The sequence below is a fragment of the Psittacula echo genome (assembly GCF_963264785.1).
Source record: "Psittacula echo genome assembly, chromosome: 3".
Classification (NCBI taxonomy): domain Eukaryota; kingdom Metazoa; phylum Chordata; class Aves; order Psittaciformes; family Psittacidae; genus Psittacula; species Psittacula echo.
In genome coordinates, this window is record NC_137736.1 from 67051576 (window position 1) to 67075838 (window position 24263).

At 37.2% G+C, this 24263-nt stretch overlaps 1 protein-coding gene across 1 annotated transcript in view; it reads right to left on the bottom strand.

Moving 5' to 3' along the window:
- Positions 1 to 24263, bottom strand: part of MYO16 (myosin XVI) — a gene marked incomplete at both ends in the record, with an annotated part of 311247 nt that overhangs the window by 52677 nt on the left and 234307 nt on the right. The window contains 1 exon segment of the mRNA XM_080613866.1: positions 7477 to 7582. Coding sequence (XP_080469992.1) covers positions 7477 to 7582 — 106 coding nt within the window.

Genomic DNA, 24263 nt, shown 5'->3' on the forward strand with positions numbered 1-24263 from the left:
TTATGTTAGTATGGCTGGAGATCTGTGTTGCTCAGCCTTTGAACTAAATCTGATACCCTCTAAAGTTGACGGAGTAAAAGCTGGTCTCACTGCCCTCTGTACAGTTCTGGTGTTCAGTGAAAACAATAATGCTGAAAAATGTTAGAATTTCATATGTCAGATATCAAAACAGTTTTTGAGGCTGCCACCTGTCTTCGTTCTGGTCTTTTCTCAAATCACAAAACGTTTCCTGCTTGCCTAGGGGAAAAAAAGGTTAAAATGTTCTTCCACTAAGGCGCTCACTTTTCAATACTTCCTGGACTACAAAGTGCTCTCATCTGAGTCTGAAATTTTAATGTCATTCAGACTCCTGTAAAAGTAAACCATCTGTGAATTACAGTCATAGTTATTTTAATTAGAAAAGCATTAGGGTTTTAAATGTTATTTTGCAAAACGACACATTTTTTAAAGATTAAGTAAAATTGTCATTGATGACTACCAAAGCTTCAATTACTGCTACAGGACTCCTTTTTTCTTCCTGGGAGGAAACAGAAAGGATGGGAGGGAGCTGTTCGTTCTTGTCTTTTTTTTTTCTTCCATTTTTTTTGTCCTTTTTTTTTTCCCTTTTTTTTTTTTTTTTTAACAGAAAAGGTGTAGGATGTAGAAGTACAGACATTCTAAACTATGGAATATATGCTGAGATGGTGTGTAGGTGGCATGGAGGCAGTATTAGCTCATACTTAATAGGTGTCAAGGGAATCTGTAAAGCTGTTCTTTAGTTTAAAAAAGGCAATTTGTGGGAGTGCTGTGTGTTTCTGGCAGTACTTTCAAAATAGCTACCTACAAAAGACAGAGAACTATAATCTAATGATATTTTACACAATGACATACATTTTCACAGTGCATTAATGAAATGTAGGAAAAAGCCTTAAAACTATTGTAAAATGTGTCTTTTTGCAGTGTACATGTCTGCAAAAATATTATAACGACAAACACATTTACAGGGTACTGATCTCTTACAGGGACTGAAATGTTATTTTTAAAGGCTTACTCTCTCTGCTTTATTTGTTAGCTTTTTTTCACACATTTTAAGAGTCCTTCTTTGTCTCTCTCTGGCAAACTAGTGACCTTGCACCATGGTACATGCTGAATAAACCTACAGTTTAGTATAGATTGTACATAGCCTCAATATAAAGAATCTGAGTAGTCCAGTATTCATGCAAATGGCATTAAGGATTTATGTAAGCGCTTGTCAGGCATTGGGCTTTAGGGAGAAAAACCGTCCTTCACACTTCTGGGAAAGGGCATGAATATGGTCATTCCTTTTCCAAAAGCTGCATGAACCTCATGGCTCTTTTTACCTGTGAGGTGACAATAAGGACTGCATTAGAGGAAAGTAAGTGATCATGAAATAGAAGATACATGTAAGAAATACTCAGTGGAGGAAACCCTACCCCAGTTTTATCTTACGGGATCTCTGTACTTACTGGACCTATCATTTTAGTCTTTCAAAATTCTAGAAATACACACAGCACCAAAAGAAACAATATGAAAGTGTCTGTCTGTGCGAACTGAGAAATATAGGCAACTGGCACCAGGGACAGCAAGGACAAAGAAAATAAACCCTTAGGTTAGGCAACCGAGAAATTAAACCCAGACAACAAATGAACACTGAGACCAAATAATAAGCAAAGTATCTAGGAAAGAAAATAAGAAAACAGTAGAAAAGTGTCAAGAGATATAAAGGGGAGAAGAGGGGAGGGAGACAGATGGAATGCAGATATGAGAGATTTGCATGCAAAAGATATCAGAATGAAATAAAGAGTTTGCAAGACTAGTAATCATAAGGAAGCCCTGAAAAGTGGATGGAGAAAGGGATGAATATATTCTATAGGGGGAAAAAGATAGGAAGCAAAAATAGAGCTCTGTTTTTAAAGACTGAGAGCTTGTGAGCATCCTGAGGTCAAAGTGAACCATCCATCCCATTCTCTGGCCAAGAGGACAGGATAGACTTGGCCTGTGTGGCACAAAATAGTTGCTGAGAAAGACTGCAAGCGTTGGCTGGCCCAGACCAGCCTTTTGGCAGTACTGGTGAGATCTAAACTCACTCTCTGGTGATTTCTGTTACTAACAAATTATTTCCAAAATATAATGGGATGATATAATGGGACAAAGATATAATGGGACAATGTAAGTTTGCTGACATAATCCAAAGTATGAGGGAAATACAGACAGTGGTGTTTTGATCACGGGCCCTTCGCCTGCAAACTCCTTCTGGGATTATTTTTTGTTTGTTTGATTGTTTTTTTGTTAAATGTGACCTTCATAATTTTAAAATTTCCTAAAAGAAAATTGACTCTTAAAATAAGATATTCAAAACAAAGAGGAAATTGACTTCCAGCACAGTTAAAATTGCTAAATAACTAATGAATAAACTGACATACAACTTATGAGCACTCAGTTAAGAATCCTTTATGTATTACATTGCTTATAAAGTACTTTAGTACTTTATCATACCATGTACAAAGCAATTCATATTTCAATATAGCATGACCACTTTCATTTTAAGCCAAAATAAACAGTTCTATTTAAAAAATATGTCTCTCCAAACTAAGCACACAATTTACATGTTTGATTTCATGTACTTCTGCTCATTTCTCTGATTTAATCATATTCCACTTGTGTTCTATACTCTTCTATTTAATCATAAATATACTTTCCCCAGAAGAACTCTGGTATGCTAATATTGTATATTAATATATTGAAATAAAAAGAATACTTAAAACCAGCTGTATCAAATTCAGTAAATGAAACACCTATAGCTCAGTATATGAAATCTGGTTCTCTTTGTGACTGGTAAAAACTGTGGATCAGACTTCATTTTCCTTCTCCAGTTCTAGAAGTGCTACAAGAATTTAAAATCTCTAGATGGACTTCTGGGATTTCTTTTTACTGAGGGCTTATTCTCTGCTTTAACATTCTTTTGAGTGGAAGTTTAATAATACAGCTCCACACTGGCAAGGAACACTTCTCCAGAAACACTGCAGGCTCCTCAAACAACTTCAGAAGTCTCTGTAGTTGTACAAATCTGAACTGGCACTAACGGTATCTACATCATGCAACCACCTGATGCTGCTTTGGAACCTCATAAAAACATTCTGACTGACTTGCCTGTACTGCTTATTTCATACCTGATGAGTTTTTTGATCATCCCATTTAAACTTACTCTTTCCAAAATGACTGACTTATGCTCAGAATTCAAGGCTACTGATAAGAAGGAATCATTGTGGATTCTAAGAAGCAGGCTAAAAACTGGAAAGATAAACTAAACCACAGCTTTTATTAGACATTTTTAAGGATTGCTGTCTTTTAACCAGACAAGCATATCTAGCAGTTAAAGGCTGAAAGATTCACTTTTAGTGACGTTTGGCCTTTGTAGTGCTTGTATTTAACAGCTGCACTATATAGCAAGAGCAAATTAAACTGATGTTTTGTTTTACTTCTGGTATAATACAAGTTGTTCGCATTTCAGCAAGCCCCATCTGAAGTAACTGAGAAGGGTTAATTGCAGACCACTGACCTTAGTGAAACAAAATGTAAAGCTCCAAGTTTTGATGTGAAGGCTCACTAAGCTATGAGCTAACTCTCCTTTATTGAATTTATATTTGTAAGCTTAGCAGTGTGAGGAATGATAATCCAAACAAATGAAAGTTTTCTTATGTCAGTAAAAAGAGCCAAGGACTGTTTGTGCCCTGTACTTCTCCCGAAGCATGATAATGTTTGCAAGCTAGTAATGCTATTGGGATTGCAGGCTTTGCTGATACATCACTGCATGACAATAAATGAACACAGCACTGAAAATGTGGGTTTCGTAATGTAAAGGCCTTCAGACGTTCTGGAGGGTAGGACATTCTTCTGCTTTACATGGAGCAGCCACTGCTTCCACTCAGTTTAACTGTAAAGTTACTACATATCATCTTGTTCCTTCTAACAATAGCAAAACTCTCACTGACTTCTCTCCAGAGGTTAACGGTCTATTACGTTCACTCTGTCTGGAGTCTGAACGGTTTGTTTTGATTTAGAAATCTTATTTTCTTTTACATTAGGTGTGCTTAAAAGTCAGAGCAAGTAGCTAAACTTGTCATGATCAAGTATGTATTTAAGCTGAAAGAACACCTTATCTAGGCTGCACACAGTCGGGATGCAAAAATTGCCTTTCATTAGTAGCTCTGTGCTTTCATAATTTCCGTAGTTAAGCTAAGTGCATGACTGAAACTTCATGGTATGCCAGCTTCAATGAAACAGCTTTTTTATTATCCTTGTTTAGTTATCTCCAGCTCAGCTTACCCAAGGAACAGCAACATTTCATAAACCTATCAACACTTCCCTAATAAATACTTTCTTCTCACACAGAAACCGCTGAATCAACCACCAGACATTGGCTAGCTGATAGTGTTTGCTCTTGTGCTCTACTAAATGGTAGAAAATAAACCAAAATTGGATTCTGGTACTGGATCTTCTGCAGTTGTTCTCCATTTCTAAACAGACTGCAGTGTTTACAAGAGAAAAAAGAATTTGTTCTGTAAGTAGGCTCTGGGGTTTGTTGTTTTGTTGGTTAATAAAACACTCTCTAAACACAACTTACGTGAGAAGGAAAAGATGAATTGTCAAGCAGGAAATAAATACAAAGAAACAATTTTTTTAGCTCTCACTTCAGAACACAGATTTACTTTCCCCTCCCCCAAGTTAGTATCACCTTCCACAAAATGGGATGGTGGGGTACATTATCAGAAGGAAGTTAAATAAAGTATCATCCAGATTCACTCAGCTGTGAAGTCCAGATCTTTCATTTTCCCTCTCTGCTGGGGCATTTACTGGCAACCTCAGCCCCTGATGATGACATATAAGCAGGAGGTTGATTTCAGATGTGAGCTGCTTTCTCCTGAACTTCATCATCTTTGATGAGGCTATTTTTGCTATCTATTTTTTTTGTCAATTTATCTACCTGAATCTGCAAGAGCTCTCCAGGTACGTGCAGGTGTTGGGAAGACATTTTTTGACTTATTCATGAACCCCTGCATCAAATAGATATTCAGTTCCAGGAGTGACTCATTTGAAGTAGTTACAGCTGCCAACAGTGGCTGAATAAACTGGTTATATGTGTAACCCCCTACTTCTTGGATGATTTTAGTGATACACTACAGATGACTCTTTTCCTCTGGCTTCACTAGCTGACAACACCTTGGATTCCTAATTCCTTTTTTCCTTTCTTCCCCCTCCTTCTCACTTTTAACTTTTTTCCTTCTTTTTCTTTTTTTTTTTCCCCCCACAGTCCTCTGCTGTAAAAGCATCACGGAGGGCACTCCTGACAACTGCAGATTGTATAAGCTTCCTCATTTAGATTGTTATTTAAAGTTCAACTTTCATGATTAGTCAAATGAATCAAAAAGATAATTGAGAGAGAGCAATTACATGACACAGACATTAGTCATGTTGTTGATAGTTGGATATATGGGTTTGTATTACCTACACAGAATGTGTCTATGTCAAGCTTGTATTCACTAGGCATTTGTCTTCAAGAAGTTGGACCTAGAGTGAATTTTCTCCTAGATTTTTTCTTTCATTATTATTATCTTTCCAACTGTTTGTCATAGCTCTCTTTGGCTTGAAAAAGGTCTAAAGAGAAGGTCACTCATTTTTTCAGACCTTGTTCATTTCAGCTTAGTCAGTTGCCATGTGCTGCTTATTCACTGTGTGACAACAGTATAACTGTCACCCCCAAACCTTCCTATTCCATTTAACTTATCAGTGTCTCTTAAGAATTGTTTCTTTTTGGTGAAGAACAATGCATTATGCACTGATGTAGTTTTGCACACCTGACAGAAGTCAATTAATTGTTAATGAGATTCTGGAGTCAGAACCTCTCAAATCTGGTTGAGATCATAAGCTTCAGTCCTCTGTATGATGGAGGAATTCTGGTTTGTGATTTCGTTTTTACATTTTTTGTCTTTCAAGGTTTCAGGCTTGTTTTCAAACTCCAGTCACTACAGAATCACTAGTCTTGAGCTGCAGGCTTTCATTCATGGCCAATTGCTTTTTTTTCATGCTGTAACGCTGTACTGGCTCCTGGGGAAATAAACTCCACAGGCATCCTGCTCTGTGTTTTGTGACTGAAGCACAATATGCAATTACTGTTACACAGCCTTTGCCCAGTGCCACACTTTTAGCCCCACACAACTTCTAAAGCTTAGTGCTATTCACAGTTCCAGGTACTTGTAAGCAAAAGTACAGCTTATAGATATTAATGATTATTTTTATAGGGAACCTTGTGGCAAGGAGGCAGAATATACCCCAGAGATGACTTAAGAAACCTGGGTAAGGAAAGCAAGTCTGTTTTAATATTTCTATCTTTTTCAGGGTCCATCCTTTTGTTCTTTGCTGTTGAGGGAGTGTGGCTATACATGCTTACTACTTCCTTTAGTGACTAAAACAAGACTTAAATTTTGACCAAAGGAAAATCTTATGGTCCAAGTGCTGGTGATAATGCACGCATGCTTCCAGCTTATCAGGGACCTACCTATTTTCCAATTACAACTAAGAAATGTGGGCCACGGAGAAACACCCCTAGCACAAAGTCCAACATAGTCCTTGTCCTTCATAAACAGTTGCAGAAACTTTTCCTGGTCATCTTAATGCTTAGAGATCATACTTGAATTAGAAACCTGTGTTAACCCTGCCCTTTGATATTCTCAAAGAAGCCTATAGGAGACCCTTAACCACTGCCCAGTCCCTAAACTTCATACTTGTCCCAGAAACTGGTATGGATGCTCCTCTTGTGGAACAGATTTCAGTCCTCCCAGGTTAAGAAAAGCCCTGCTGAAGCTCACACTGCCTGGGAAAATGCTCTACACGTTAAGTCCCAGAAAGTTTCCCTTCTGTACGATAGCTTGTATAGTGTGCAAAAAAATCATTATTTTCTTTAGAAATCGCACATGTTAAAGAAATCATTCCTGCTCAATTACAAAGCTACCCAAAGCAGATAACCTTAGATATTTTGTTCTATCTCTGGATCAGCATACTAGTGCCTACAAAGGCACTGACTAGTTGTGGAGTCCTAATTATTTGTTTATGACAGTATAGCATTTAATATAGGATTTTACATAAAGAAAAGATGCAGGGGTTTTTTTGTAATTCAGAAATCATTCAATCACTAACATGTAAAGCAGATACCTTTAAAAGCCTGGCTGCTAATTTACACAATGTACATGCTTAATTGAAATCTTTTCCTTCCCACAAGAATACACTGCTTTTTCGACACAATGATCACAGCTACTCATATGCTAGAGAACTCAGAAAATCAGTTCGATTCTATCCCAAGGTATATATTAAATGTCAAAAGAATATGTTGCTGTGCAAAGAAGCTGGTGGCTTGCCACAATGAAAATGACTCAGCTAGCTTGTTTAAAGAATGATATCTTAATTGCTTTGTAGATCACAAACCTGCCAGCCTTGTAATTTACACTGCTGAAGAACAAGACGACATCTCTCCTTGGCAGACAACTTCTTCTTCTCTCCTGCTTCTGTATCAGCCAAATCTTTATACCTAGAAAAATCAGCAGAAGTAGAGTTACTCTAATGTTGGCCTGGTTGACATCTTTGCAGAAATTGTCAGTTTTCCTTTGACTCTCAAATCTTTGGTATCTGAACTGGAAGCTTAGGATTCTGCTAGGGATGAATTAAACAAGAAGGCCAAACACTTTAAATCTTGTATATTATTAGACATGACCTTGGTTAATAACAGTATTGGACAAGTGATGCCTAAAACCCAGATTTGCTTCCTGTCAGTTCTTTGGATGCTTCACTGCAAATCAGTGCAGAAGAAATGCAAAGCTTCACCAACTGATTTCATTGGTACTAAATCGGGTCACTGGAATGAGGAAAATATTTTTTCAGTATGTGTCATATGATATATGCCTAATAAGGAGAAATTCATAAGAAAGTGACATTGATACAAATGTTTTCCATCAGTCTGAAATAATTCTTTTCTTAATTTCGAACTGAAAGTCTCATAGCAAAGAAATTTTAAGGAACCTGATCAGTTTATGCTGTTGGAAAGAAGATCAAGAGAAGGCTTGATTACAGCATGGAGTACCTTCAGAGACAAAATGCTATATATTAAAGGCCTCTTTGATGTATGAGATAAAAGAACTAATGTAGGAAACTTCAGTCATACAAAGTCATATACAGGATAAAATTCAAATTTTAACTGTGGACTTATAACAACATATTACTAAAGAAACTGATAGATTTTATACATCTTGATGCTTCATATTATTACTATACTTTCCTGAAGGTATTCTTCAGTCTAGATCTGACTGCATGTAATGAGCCGGAATGCTTTTTCATTATAAAAAGCCAATTTTTTAAAGGAAAGATTTTGCAAATGTGTCACTTTTGATTAAGCTCCCAATGAAACAGGTATAAGTTTTGAAGTTTGCATGCTAACTATATTTCCTGACATCTTATTTATTTGGTTCCTTTAGAGCTGATTTCACCTATAGCTCTGCTGTCTTGGGACCACTCACACAGAACACAGCAAGCAAAGCTGCAGGGCTGGAATGACTCCAGGGACATCATTGGTCTCTGAAGCTGTAGCAACTCTGGAGCAACATCTGCAGCAAAGCGCTCTAAGACCAGATTTCACCTAGCCTTCTAGTTTTCTGGACCAGCATAGACCTTTGGGAATCTCAGCTCCTGCAGTCTGGAAATGTTCTCTGGTCTTGTAGCAGTCCTGCTGAGGACTCCATGGCTACATCTACACTAGTAAATTAAATGTAAGAGGGATTTTTTCTCTGGCACCTGGCAAAACCCCAGCCTGTCTATTTATTAAATGTTCTGCTGTGTTCTGTTAAACTCTGTCACCTTCCAACACAGTGGAGCCACAACTAAGCTGTGTTCTGGGCCTGGTCACTAGCCTGTCCTAATTCCCAAATTGTGCCCAGGAATTGTTTGGAGAAATGCTGGTTTGAAGATGCCAAAACTTCACCAGAGATCCTTTTGGTTAGTCTAACACTCCATACTGGCAGTAGAAAACTGTGTATCCTACTTTCCCAATTGTTCAAATAGAAGATGCATGCTCATGAAGACATTTGTTTTATAGACTGCTATTAAGGCTGGGGCTACCTTGTTTCCATGACTGTATCCACTGAATTTTCTTAGAAATCATGGAGAACAAGAGGTGTTACAGAGATAACTGCTTGAAAGCCTAGCAACTGCTGACTGAAACAAAGATGATTCAGCATTGACTCACAATGCATGAAGAAGTAACTCAGAAAGTGGTCAGCCTGAAACTCACTCACAGCAGAAACCTGAAGAAACATGTTTCATTCCTGAAACAGAGCCAAATTAAAATTTAAGAAGTCAAAGTCTAAGTTTGGATCAGATTTACTTTAGATCCATGCAAATCACAGAACTCAAGGATAACTATTCTTTACAATCTGTATTATACAGGAAGCCAGACAAAAATGATCCACTGTTTTTCTTCAGCTTTAAAAGTCTCTGAAATTCTACCATATTATCCTGGAAGTCTAATTAGAGTTCACAATTCCCTCTCATCCATTAAAGCAAGCTCAATCTTAGAAAAGGAAGAAGGGCTAACGGTTGTGGTAGCAGAAAAAGAGCTACCTCTGGAAATGTAATTCCTCCACAAACTTCCTCTGTGAACATAGCAAGTTATATGGAAGATGATCTACTATGTCAGACACTGAAAAGCTACGCTCCTAGCCTGAGTTAGTCATCTTGTTCTCAAGAGAAGACTGTGAAGATAAAAATTTCTATAGGGTGACTTGTTCTACCCATCCTAGATATTTTTATTAAAATGAGAAGAGATTGCCCTCTGGAGGTGCCTTTCTCTATTGACCTTTCTCTATTTCTCTATTCTCTATTCTCTCTTCTAGATAGAAGTCCAGGCTGCACGGATGCTTGTTGCATTCTGAGTGGCTGAGAGGAAACTCATCTTTAGGTCTACTTCTCTGGCTGACTTACTCATATGCAGAGTAACTAACACAGAGACTAACAGAACTTCCTTATTTCTTCTATTTATCTCATTGGAGTATACTGGCTATCTAAGCACCCAGGTACCTTTAGGCCTGCTGTCTTTATCTGCTATCTCAGATCAATCATTTTTATCTTGTATAAGGCTGCTTAAACAAAATTAACACAAAATTTGTAGCCATTTTTCAGCCAGAGTGGTTCCCTGATTTGATTCTTTGCCCAATTGTGCAACCAGCATTAACACCAGGGAAATAATAGGAATGGGTAAGTGGGAATGAGCAGATCACACCTGTTGGTGGCAGCTCCAATATGTGCTGGACAAAAGTGGTGGTCTGCTCATAAGCTTATTTGATCTTTTTTGTGCTTGATTTTAAATAAGCTAAAATATTTAAAGTTTCTTCAGTATTATTTCCTTTTGGGAGATAACAACACACTATAGCTTTGGCTTAAACATTTTTGTATTTTAAACTTGCAATTTCCTTCAGTAAAAAAATATGTTAAAAAGAAAGCAAACCAAAATTGACAATAAACTAACATATAAAGAAATAAAATCTTATAAGTGAGGCATTATTATCAAAATGAAAAATGATGTATCTTTAGTGCATTAGATCCCTTCTACTGTGAACTGAGTATGTGTTACCATGTAGACACAATAATTTAACGTCCTCTTAAATTTAACCCTTTCATGGTCTCAAGAATAGCAAAACAACATACTATTTTTCAAATTCACTGTATCACAGAAAACAGTTATAAAAATACTGAATTTATGGTGCAGGCTTGTATTGGTAAACTAGAGTTACTTGCAAACAACAGGGCTTGCTTCTGGGGAAATGCAATCTGGAGAGTCTTTGAAACTTTTTTTATCTGAGAATTCTTCCCCTACCACTGCAACCTGAGTTCCCTCTGAAATCAATGAACAAACTCAGTAAACACCAGGCTTCTTCTCACTGACAGGTCATACATTTTGCCCCAAGTAAATAATGGAGAGTGTATTTGTAAGGCTTTAAGGAGAGTTTTGAGGAAGCCAGTGAGCACATCAAGTGCTACCTTGCTAAAAAATGTCTTCAGGTGAAATATACTTCAGCTAAACTTGGACTGATGACTTGGTTGTCTAGACTTTCTTAAAAGGTAGTAGAAGACACTATTCAGGTGTTATACACGCTACTTTAATACTGATGCTTAAAATACGTCGGATGAATTGTGCACTGTAAGACCTCCATTTCTTTCCACTGAGTATAAAAATAGTCTATGCTCTTGACTCTAGCATAGACATGTAATATTAGACAAAGTGAAACTCTTTCCTAGCTGTTTCAAGTAGCTGATAAAAAGCAATATTTCATGCCCTAGCCACAGCAACTCATTCAATAAGGCATTCAAACCAAAATACAAACCAGGGAGATTTAAAGAATTAAATTGAATCAACACCTCTCCACCACCACGTCAAGACTAATGTAGTGTTGATTAGGAAACAAATGCAAGACCGCTTCCAGTTATAAGCTGAGACAGGGAACACTACCATCGGGGGTACTCTCCTCACTACCCCTCCAAAGGAAATCAAGGTGAGAGAAGCTCCTTTTTCTTTTTCTTTCCCTTTTCTTTTTTTCCTTAGCACTCTCCTTGTCCTAACTAGTCATTTTTATACACCTAAGCAGAAGAAAGACCTTTTGGTTAGACAGGCTAGCACTGTGAACGTATAAAGACTGGCCAGGATAGTCTGGTGTTGCAGCAGCTGTGCTCTGACCTCTGCTCCTTTGCTTCTCAATGATGCTCTTTATCAGGGAGATTTTTTGTTTGTTTGGACTAGATACTGCTGCCAATGCCTTCAGGTAGGTTGTGAATATGGAAAACTCAGTTCTCTTGGGTCTTCACAGATAAAGATGTTATCTGATCATTTTCTCCCTCACTTCCCTAAGTGCACAGCTGACAAGATGCAACAGGCTTTTTTTCCCTGAGACAGAATATTCTCCAGCTCAGGTTATGGCACAGTAACCCACAGTAATGTTCTAAGGCTCAGCACGCTATTTGATTTACACGGAGTGTGCACAAATAGGCTGCAGGGCTGTACTCCCAGCTCTGTGTGCACAGCAAATCTTTAAGCATTGAAATAAACACCACACACTCCATTTCAAGAGCACATCAATATGTGAAGAAGATACTGATGGAAAGAACATAGCAAGTACAAAGGGCACAAAAACAAGCAGATCCAAATCAACAGCTTAAACAATCCACACAGATGGAACTGAAGCCTCAGAACTGTTTTTTTCCATTTGTTTGTTTGTTTTCTGCTATTCTTTTTCTCAGGTCTCTCTCTTGCTTAGCTAAGAGAGATCAAAAATGGCAAAGTCAGAGGTAGCTACTGATTTGCAATCCAGTGTAAGAGGACAGCTTCTAGCACCAGAACGCAAATCTTTCCTGAAAGCAACTCCTTTCCAAGATTTTCTCTTGTTATTTAAAAAATAAAAATCACATATGGCTGGCATGTAACTGCTTTATAGGAGTACCAAGTAATATAATTTTAAGTTTTAAATCTCTAAACACAATTTATGAAAGGAAAAATAATCAGTCCTGCCAGCGTAATTCATTATGTTGCAGTTTCTTTTTCTCTTTCCTTTGTTTACTACAATGTATTCTGTTTGCCAAGTAAAATGGCATGATTTAGTAAGATCTATTCAAAAGGTAGTGAATAAAAGGCAGCAATCAAAATTAACCTGTATCCTGTATTTCTGCTAGGAGAAATGTAAAAATTGTCAACACAAAAGAGCAAAACCAGGTTGTGTTGTCTTGCTAAAGTCTCTTTTTTCCCTCTCTAAACTTCCTCTTTTCTTCCTTTGACAACCAGTAACAGGTTGATGTATTATTTTGTATGTAAAGTATGTGAAAGAGATGGACTTCGTTTGCAGAACTTGTCGCTATGTGCTCATAACTCAGGATTTTTAGTTTGTTTGGATTTAGGGAGGCTGGAGAGAGTGGGTTTGGCATAATTTGTATTTGAAATATCTATCGAGAGCTGAAATATCTAGAGGACCTATCTACAGAAGGTACAGAAGACAGAAACCTACTGAAAAAAAAAAAAAAGAAAAAGGATGCCTGCAAATTTTTCAAGTAATAGAAACCTTATAAAAGCAGTCAGCAACAAAGAACAGGATGGAATTTTGATTAATGTTAGGTGTATATAATGGATACATACTCATTCCACTTCCCTGTGTTATATTCCTTTTTCTTTTTTTTCTTGAAGGAATAACCTAATTATTTTTGAAATATGAGGAACATGAGAAATTCCATATAATTAGAAAGGGGGAAATAGATTATTACAGTTTCCAAGAAAAGAAACGAAAAGTGATTCTGCCAATCTCTGTACAATACACATGACATAAATATCTCATTATACAGCATAAATATTAACAACCAAAGCAAGTATTCAAAATTTTGGAGAGAATACATCATTGGATATGGAGAACAAAAAGATTCTATTATAAGTAACAGATTATAACAGACAAACTGACTGAATATATAGGAGTACAGAAATACAGTATAAGAAGACAGTAAGATTCACCTTTATACAAAACATTTTGCACTGAGGCTGCTTCATACAAACTTAGAGAAATAATTCAGACTGGTGAGAGGTGAGCATGAAATGCAATTTGCCTGATAGACGTGAAATAATAAGCATATATGGGGGGTTGGAACTAGATGATAAGGTCCTTTCCAACCCTAACCATTCTATGAATCTATGGCAATTAAACAAAACTTTTAGGGTACCTGTCAACCAGATCAGTGTTAGTTTTTTAAATATCCTAATTGATATCAAGCAACACAGGATTACATGGCTAGACCTGCAGACCAACAAATGAAAACAGGAAAATACCTCAGAGCTACATACACAGTATGTAACATTACAGTATGTAACTGGGATAAAAGACAAAAATTAATTTCTACAAAATAAAAGTGGAAAAGACCCATAAAATCCCTAGAACAAAATTTTAGTCATCTGCATGCGGGTCAACCACTGGCCTCATGTGGAGCTCAGTACAGACTTTTGTGGGAGGATCAGGACTATGAAATCGCTGGATCAGAATACCCTTGCATAAGAATTGGTCAATTGGGATACTGTAATTTAGACTGAATAAAAAGTAATATAAATTTCTCAGATAAAGATAACACTTTGTGACAGGTGACAGACAAATGACTTGAACGGATTTGTTTGGTTTTTTGTCTTTCCTAAATGCCGTGTTTTTGCACTAGGTTTTGCCACCTTTAATCTTTTCTAGACATCTGAATTTCAGTTTCTGGAGAGAAGAAATAACAAAGATATATGTCTCTTAATCCTACAATATTTATTTATATACTTCATGTAATTAAGTATGTGCTTCCTCATTTCAGACAATGTGGCAGCAGAATAATAAATAGAATACAAATTATAGTTCAGCTCTTGGGATTAGTGGATTCAGCTATGCAAATAAAAAATGAATTCACAACATCTGCTAAAGATTTGCATTACAATATTTTTGCATCATCTTACTTAAGGCTGACATTCCCATTCCATCTTGAGAAAGCAATGTAAAAATATATTTATTTAAGAAATTGGCAAAAATGACACATTAACTCAGAAATATGCTAGCAGCAAACAGACAAGAAGTCCTATTACATGAACACTCATCTCCAACTCTGTAAGTGTTTATATTTACCTCTTGATAGGTAGACCTTCTCCATAGCTAACTGCCTCTTCATGCTTGGGCACTCCACAAACATGTACACAGAGCATTAAATGTTTTGCTGTCCACAGAATATATGGACTGTAGATCAAATCTGCCTTTCTTTATCAACCTGCTAATTTGATTCTGTATAACAGAGGTGTGATGTAGGACTGGCGTGAAATGAAGCTAGTGTCCTTCTGCACAGACATGGCCATGTGACAATAGGGCCTCAAAATTAAGTCATCCTGCAAAACTAAAAGGTCAAAAATTACAGAAGATCCAAAGGTACCCTTTTCTTTTTTTAAGAGGCCACAATAAAGGAATGCCTGGGAGTAGGAGTCAAAAAGTGATTGAACAGATAGGGAAATTTTTTCCCTTTCCTAACACAGAGGAAAAACCTACCTTGAGAGTCTGAGGCACATCTCGCTACTCAAGCTACAAGGAATTTGAAGATGTCTTACGCATCTCTTTAAGATTATACTGCAAGGCAAGAGTTTTGGGGATTATCATGGTATTGTGCACTTGGTCTCTTGCATACTTGCAGCTGGGCCTCACCAGGAGGCCAGTCTTGATTAGATCAGGATAGAAAGTTATCCTTCAAAAGGCACAGGAAAAAGTTATCATTGCTTGTTTGCAGATCTGCAGGCACAGTGGTGGGCATGATATTACAATGGGGTGAAATGAAGAGAAGACTTTTAAATGGTATTTGGAGAAGGACATGCTTAGCCCCAGCTCCCGTCCCAGCGCTTGGAAGCCTGGAATGAGATGCCTAAAATAACTGTGAACAGGTTGTGCAAAAGAAAATGACTTCTGACTTTTTCTGAAAAATACACAAGGCATTTTCAGAGATGTGATGTGATACTGCGTTGAAACACCAGAGTGGGCTTATGCATTTTCCCACTTGGTCTCCTGGAGAGGTTGCTACATCTTCATTGGCTCACTGTTTATCCAAAAAGCACTTCCCAGGTCATTTGGAAATAATCCAAGGAAGACATATATTAGAATCATAGAATAGAATCACAGACTAGTTAGGGTTGGAAAGCACCTTAAGATCATCTAGTTCCAACCCCCCTGCCATGGGCAGGGACACCTCACACTAAACCATGTCATCCAAGGCTTTGTCCAACCTGGCCTTAAACATCACCAGGGGTGGAGCATTCACAACCTCCCTGGGCAATCCATTCCAGTGCCTCACCACTCTCACAGTAAAGAATTTCTTCCTTATATTCAATCTAAACTTCCCCTGTTTGAGTTTTAACCCATTATCCCTTGTCCTGTCACTACAGTCCCTAGTGAAGAGTCCATCCCCAGCATCCCTATAGCTGCCCTTCAGATACTGGAAGGCTGCTATGAGGTCTTCACACAGCCTTCTCTTCTCCAGGCTGAATAGACCCAACTTTCTCAGCCTATCTTCATATGGGAGGTGCTCCAGTCCCCTGATCATCCTCGTGGCCCTCCTCTGGACTTGTTCCAACAGTTCCATGTCCTTTTTATGTTGAGGACACCAGAACTGCACACAATACTCCAAGTGAGGTCTCACGAGAGGAGAGCAGAGTAGAGGGGCAGGATCACCTCCTTCGACCTGCTGGTCACGCTCCTCTTGATGCAGCCCAGGATACGGTTGCTTTCTGGGCTGCAAGCGCACACTGAAGCTGCCTCATGTTCATTTTCTCATTGACCAACACCCCCAAGTCCTTCTCTGCAGGGCTGCTCTGAATCTCTTCTCTGCCCAACCTGTAGCTGTGCCTCGGATTGCCCCAACCCAGGTGTAGGACCTTGCACTTGGCAGGGTTAAACTTCATCAGGTTGGCATCAGCCCACCTCACAAGTGTGTCGAGGTCCATCTGAATGGCATTCCTTCCCTCCAGCGTATCAACGTAGCCACACAGCTTGGTGTCATCGGCAAACTTGCTGAGGGCACACTCAATCCCACTGTCCATGTCACCGACAAAGATGTTGAACAAGACCGGTCCCAACACCGATCCCTGAGGGACACCACTTGTTAGTGGTCTCCAGCCAGACATTGAGCCATATTGCAGAAACAGAAAGCAAAACCAGAGTAAAATGAGAATTTTATATCAAAGCGAAATAGGATTGAATTCGATGTTCCACCTAGATGATGCTTTATTTCTTCCTTGCTTTTGTTTTTATTTTTCTATTCAACACTGACTGCCAAAGAGGAATGTAAATACATAAAATCCTTCCCACAGTGCTCACCAGTATCTCAGACAGGGTGTACTGGGATTATGGGAAAGGTTTTTAGGACCTTCTTAAACCATACAAGCAAACAGCTTCTCTGGAAGATCACCTTTATCTCTCTTTTGTGGGAGCTTCACTTGTGCCCTCTGAACCGTGTGAGTAATATCAGTCTGGGTAAGAGGGCTCTGAACTGCATAATGGTTAGACAAACCATTTTAAAAAAGAAAAACAAAATAAATAAAATAAAATAAATATAAAAGCAACAGTTTTCAAGATAGGCTAAGGCTGCCCCTTGGCAAACTGTCTCAATACTGGACAAGATTCTGCTGTCATTTACCATGGAGTACAGCAAGAGTAATTCTACTAAAATTGATGATGTTAAATTAATGCCATGTTGGTCTACAGTCTTCAGTTTGTGTATTGTTGGACTGTTGGTGTACAGTCCTCATCAGGGACTGTAGTGACAGGACAAGGGGTAACGGGTTCAAACTTAAACAGGGGAAGTTTAGATGGGATATAAGGAAGAAATTCTTTACTGTGAGGGTGGTGAGGCACTGGAATGGGTTGCCCAGGGAAGCAGTGAATGCTCCATCCCTGGCAGTGTTCAAGACCACGTTGGATGAGGCCTTGGGTGGCATGGTTTAGTGTGAGGTGTCCCTGTCTATGGCAGGGGGGTTGGAACTAGATGATCTTAAGGTCCTTTCCAATCCTAACTGTTCTATGATTCTATGAAAAAACCACAAAGATCCAGTGATTAAGATACATAAAAGGATTTTACATGCATGCTTGCATAGGTTTTTGTTTGTTATCAGATATCACCAGTATTAACTGCCCACTATTATTCAGTCTGACTAGGAAATATAGCTTTAGGAAGTCTTCTGCTGAAGATTAAATGGTTGTAAAGAATATCAAGATGTGGATAAGGAGAAAAAGGGTGCCATGAATGTCTGAGTTGAGTGGAAAGAATTCAACAGCTGAAGAGCCACAGAAAGAATAAACAGCAGGAGGGTCACAATCACTTTTGAGTGTGGGGCAGCTGGACTGCATTTATACAAGTCCTATGAGCAGAAAAAAAACCCTGTCAAGAGCAACTAATATTTTTCTAGGCACTGAAAGTACACAGTTATATGTAATTAATCAATAAATACAAAGGAATTATTCTAAAGCTATATAGTAAAATTAATCTATCCATGTGACAATTTGCACCTTAATTAGATAATTCAAAGTTCCTGCACAGAGCCATTTGCATAAACTAATGTGTTGCATAATCACTTCTTTAAAATGTTTATTTTAAAGAGAGGCTGTCTGTATTAATTTGAGAGGTCTATTATTTTAACAGACATTTCCTTAAAAGTTTTTCAACGTATAAGGATTAGTGAAGATATTAGTGGTTGATAATATTTTCTTTTAATGGATTTATTTCTATGGCACGCATTTATCTGAACTTCTTACTACCACATATAAATCTATGTCCATTATCTTTGTCATTATGTGATGTCAGCAAATTATGAAGTATTCAATAATTACGTTCATTGAAACATCAAGGTTCTGAAATAATTTAATGTTATAAGCTGCTTGTTATAGGCATACAGAACTTTCAATAGCCTTATTTGTAAACAAATTCAACTTTATCTACTTTTATAATCCAGACTTTTAGATGGAATCCAGTACTGTGGTAGATATTTTAGTAGTCTGTGGGAACATTTCTCCATGTTTAGAAACAGCACAAGCTTTTACATTCACAGATGTAAAATATGCATATAGATATTCTAAGGATATCATATAGTAAAAGGGTTATTTAATTTATTTAATTAATTTTATTTTATTTAATAAATTTATTTAATAAATGTGTAGTTAATACTGATGGATAAAAAATGTCAAATGCTAGTGTAAGCTGAATGTCAGTCCAGAGGTACCATGGGTGGCACTTAACTCTGGAAATGAAATACATATATTAAACTATCACAGATCCTTCCTTAAAATAAACCACTGAGACTGCTGAAACAGTTCAACCACAGTTGTGATTGCATGTGCCAAATAGATTTATCATTGCCTAATAAAATGAACATAGCTAGGGAAAAAAAAATTAAGGCAGAAGACAAAAGAGCACAAAAAAATACCTAGTATAACCCTAGTAGTGGAGAGAGAATAATGCCTTGAGATTCTCCTTGAAACAGCCTAAAAGCTAGGACATTCTGTACTGCGTACAATAATAACTTCACTGTAAGGAGCTCCTCTGACTAAGTTTTATACATTCTATACTAAACATAATATAAAAAATGCTGGAAGATTGCACACCAAACATTTGGAAGTTACAAACTGCTGGACTTAAAACCAGTCATGCCACCTTTATTTCCCTAAATCTATTTTATTACCTAATTACATCTCTCCTGCTCAAGGGACCCTTTTTCATGTCGATCCTGCAGAACTCTTTAAGTACATGACATGAATAATTCAACTGACTTCAGTGGAATGACACAGTAGTTTACACCCATTTGTAATCGCTTTAGTAAATGCAAGTTTTGTCATAAAACTCAGAAGATGCACAGCAAACAACGCTGTAATTTATTTTTTGCCTTCTAAATAGACACTAAAGCTAGATGACCGAGCTATCATGGAAAACTCCAGCCAAAAAAAGAAACACTGTCAGTAAGCTCCAGAAACACCAGCAGCCTTATCATTCTCATAGTCGAATGTTAGATATGTAACATAAGGACTGATATTTTTCATGTACAATACTACCTATTCTGTGGATAGAGAACCATCAGTGTTCCAGTGTTACAAACCACCAACTCTATCCCTTGCCATAGATGGGAGGCAGACTGAGAAAGTGAAATGCCTGCAAAAATGGATAAACCTAAAAGAAGTCATTGAACCATTATTTAGAAGTGACCATTTTTCTCTATACACTATAAAATAAGTCAAAGTTAATTAGATGAATCACCATAGGCATCTGAAGCTATCTGGTACATTTCTTCTCTTTGGAGCATTAAAGAAGACCTAAGGGGAAAAATGGAGAAAGCAAGCCAAACAGCTACAAAGAAACAACCCCAAAGGGGATAAACCAGAAGAGTCTGTTCAATGCACAGAACTATTTAGAGTTTGTTCATAACATGAATACGTCAGATACTATCACTATGTTTTTACATTGTATAAATATGCTTCAAATGGCCTATAGCCTCTAAGACAGTCACAAATATCTGCTAACATCAAGACAACTCCCCAGATGATGTACACCAATTCTAATACCTGTGGCTCTCCAGGAAGCATGTCAGTGCAGCCTAGGTCCTACTCACCTCTTACAGTATAATCAATCCCCTATCAGCAAGATTTCACAAGAGATTAGTAATCCAGAATAATTCTAAGACTGCTGTAAATAGTTCCAAACACATGAAGGAGTCCTGCTTTCCTGGAGATGGCTGAACCCTTGCCTGGTGATGGGAAGTAAAGAATTAATAGTTTATTTTTCATTACTTGCACATACATCTTTTGCTTTCCCCATTAAACTGTCTTTATCTCAACCCATGAGTTTTCTAACTTTTGCCTTTCCAATTCTCTTCTCCACCCCATGGGGGAGGAATGAACGAGCAGATGTGTGGGGCTAAGATGACCACTGAGCTTAACACATAATACCTCTTTATAGATATAGAAAACTGGCAAAGGCAGTAATTTTAAAAATCACAGTTTAAAACTTCGTGGATGACCTCAATTTTTCACAGGAAATTAGTCATTACCATGCTCATGAATTTGGTTTTAAGATGCCCTCAGAACTGATGACCTCAAAATATTTCATTTACCCACCTTTCTTGCATTCTAAAAGAAAGACAAACAAAAATGATTACTCTCAGTCAGAAATACCACTTCCAGCTCTAGCTCTAAAGCAATGAACTACATAATGGCAAAATTGCCATTTGGTATAAATTGATTATCAATGATGTACTTTAATGGAATATTGCTTTTTAACACCTGTCAGATGATGTCTTGCTCTCCTTGCAAGGATTTAAGCTGTCATGTCATGTATCAATTGCAGTGCTCTATGAGAAGACTGATGATATTATTGTATAGCAGACAATAAACCTAAAAGGGCCAGTGTGATGACGTATCACTTTGCAATCTACTCAGTACACCATTCTCACTAATGCCCTGCCTAACTTACTCATAAGACTCTGAAATATTTTGCTGCACGTTTTTAGTTCACAAATTATGTATTACAAAATATTATAACATCTCTGCATTCAAAAGGAAAACAGGGAGAGATGAAAGATAGAGAGGAAAAAAAAACAAAACAACAAACCCAAACAAAAAAACAACGCCAGAAAGAAAGAGAAAAAGAAAAAAGGAAAAAAGGAGGTAGTCTGATACTGTACCTCCACAACTGCACTTGAAACTGTCTTAGCAGTCGGCACAAACTGCTGCATATAACATAAACTGTATGTTTGCATATGCATACGTAAAAGTAAAGGTTAGATTAATGCCATCTAAGCCATTTTTAAAGAGAATTGGAAATGGTGAAACACAACACTCTAGTGACTCTTCTTGCAATACCACCACATGAGATGCTTCTAAACACAGCCTTTATGTTCTTCCCAGTATGAAATTTTCTCTGCTGTTCCTTGAACAGCAACAGAAGGCATAATGGGAGCTCCATGATGGAAAACAGCAAGACTGAGTTGAAAAAGTGAAACCCAGAAAAGGCATTCTAGAAACCTGAGAGACACAGAAATGAAATTCCAAGAAATCCTCAAAACATACAGAAGTAAAGAGAAGGAATACCACACTAGCAGACAATTTTTTGGGCTTTCTGAACAACATGGTTTTCCTCATGGAAGTCCTGCAATTCTCATCAGCTAAGTGAAAGGATAGATTTGCTTATCAATTCACATAATCCACAGGGGTTATCCTGAGGTCCAATAGCCCTGAAGGTTTGCTACAAACTGGCAGATGCCTTATTTCAGGATCTGTGCAACTGGACCTTGCAGTCTCCATCACTAAGCAGTGACACAGAAGAAATATATGTGACACAAACCTCAATCTCTAAGGCAATAGTTCATAAATTCTTTGCTGACCAAGGAAACTAAAACACAGGCAAAGAAAAGTGCTTGGTACGGTTCAGCACAGTTGGTGAAACACATTAAAGAAGAGAAAAGAAAATGTTAATCTCTAATCTAATTCACAAAACACTATCGTAGAGATGTGGTTTGTAGAGGAGGACGGTACCAAAATAAAATTATTCAAAATGAGTGAAACAGAGCATATTACTGACTCATTTTACCTGAACATGCCTGAACAGCTGTATTCTTGTACTTCATTGAGCAAGAAATATAAGCTCACCTCATTACTCTAGATGGGTCCTTGATCACTATCATTATTTTTAAAAATTTATATCCCAAATGGTTTTTCCATGTCTTCCTTGAGCACCAAGTGAGGTGAAAGATGTGAAAGTCAGCCAGGATCTATTTCATTAATTAATGCAAAGAGATTAGGTTCTAGATATTACACTTGTACAACCAGGCTCTGTCTGTGCCCCAATACATTTCTGAGCCCTATTGTTCTACACTGGTAATAGAGCACACACTGACACTTAACATTTTTGCCACTGCACTGAATATGAAAAACATAACAAATTACTAAGTTCCTTCTAAGGTGCTTTTTATGTATCTTGAGAGGAATTATCCTGATTTTAAATAAAATATCAAAATGCTAAATGCTGGAAACAGGAATGTGCAGACAGTTCCTAATTCTGTGATTATTTTACTGTTTTGTTTCTTCCAGGAGAAGGATATTTGAGGATAGTTTACTTATGTGTACAATTTCAGCTGCAAATTGAAAACTTTGAACTCTTCACAAAATTGTTTCTGCCACTGCCTTGACTTAAAAGCAAAGCTACAATTTCATAATCTAGCCCACTGAGAACGCTTCTGAAGACATAGCCTAAAATGCATATGTAAACCTTTCCAGGAGCATAAAATGCATATTACTCAAAGCTTTCTATTTTAAAGATAAGGTAAAAACTGATTTCTGTCTCTCTACTCAAAGAGCCTTAGAAATTGAGCCAACACTGCAGGCAAATTCAGCAGAAACACTGCAGCTGGAGTTAGCAAATCCACTGAAATCATATATATCATTTCATAATTACATCTGTGCTGCCTGTTTCTACAGCATTTAATAGCATCTGACCTTATTAATTCCCATTTTTATTATATATTCATTGACAGTAATTGTCACAGCTTCCACTTAAGAACCAGATTTTCCACAAGATTTCTCTTCCAATCAATGAACTTTAGTGATTGACGGGTTCACCTAGCAGCTGTCAACTTTTACTTTGATAATGCAGAAGCAGAACCAGTAAATCCAAAAAGGGAAGCAAAAGAAATAATGATTAATCTTTGTAGCCCAGCAAGAAGTGCTCTTTGCAAAATATGACCTTTCTTTAGCTACTGTCATTTTTAGCCACCATAAAAGTTCAAATGTGACTTATAAATATGTGTTAGAGACCAGTCATATTAATCCTTAATTAGGTATTAATAGAAATTTATTCAAATTCATCCAATTAAGAAAGCAATGGTACTGTCTGTATTACTGATGGAATATCCAGGTTTTCTGATATTCTATCTCTTCATCACAAAGGCCTCTAATTCAAACATTCTGTCTTTTCATTAGCCAGCAAAAAAAAAAAAAAGGTTTTCATTAACATTTTTTTTTTTAATTTAATTTTTTATTCTGACCACATTATTTATATGATAAAAAAAAACCTGCAGGAAGGGTGGAACAGGGTAGAAATTCACCGTCTTTTGGGAATTCAAACTTGGATACAGGCCACAAATTCTCTTTAGATCAACTAGAAATACCAGTTTGACACCAAAGAAAAAAAACTGAAAGGTGAGAAAGTCCATCAACTTCAGGTCTACAAGCATATATGGAAATCTGACAAAGATGAGTTAGGCTGAACAGCCATCAAACAAATCCAGTTTATAAGAACACTGCCAAAACTAATTATCCACTTTCCAAAACCATTCTGTCCAGTCACTGAGGCAATACAGAGATGTAACAGGAGTGGCAGTTTTTTAGAAGACTTTTCAAAAAGGTAGCTCGTAACTTCTGAATTTAGTAACTCTTTACTCTTTCTTACCTGTAGTCTATTGGGTAAAAATAATTATCACGTTAAGAATGGATGGTACTTTTGAACTGCAATATGTAACTATAATTGCTGCTTAAAAAATTCATACTTTTCAGCCAATAACAGAATAAATAGCCACATGCTTGAGCTATTTGAAATGAAAATAATTATCCAAATATACTGAATGTGAATATGAAGGTTAACAGTCACGGTGAATAAAG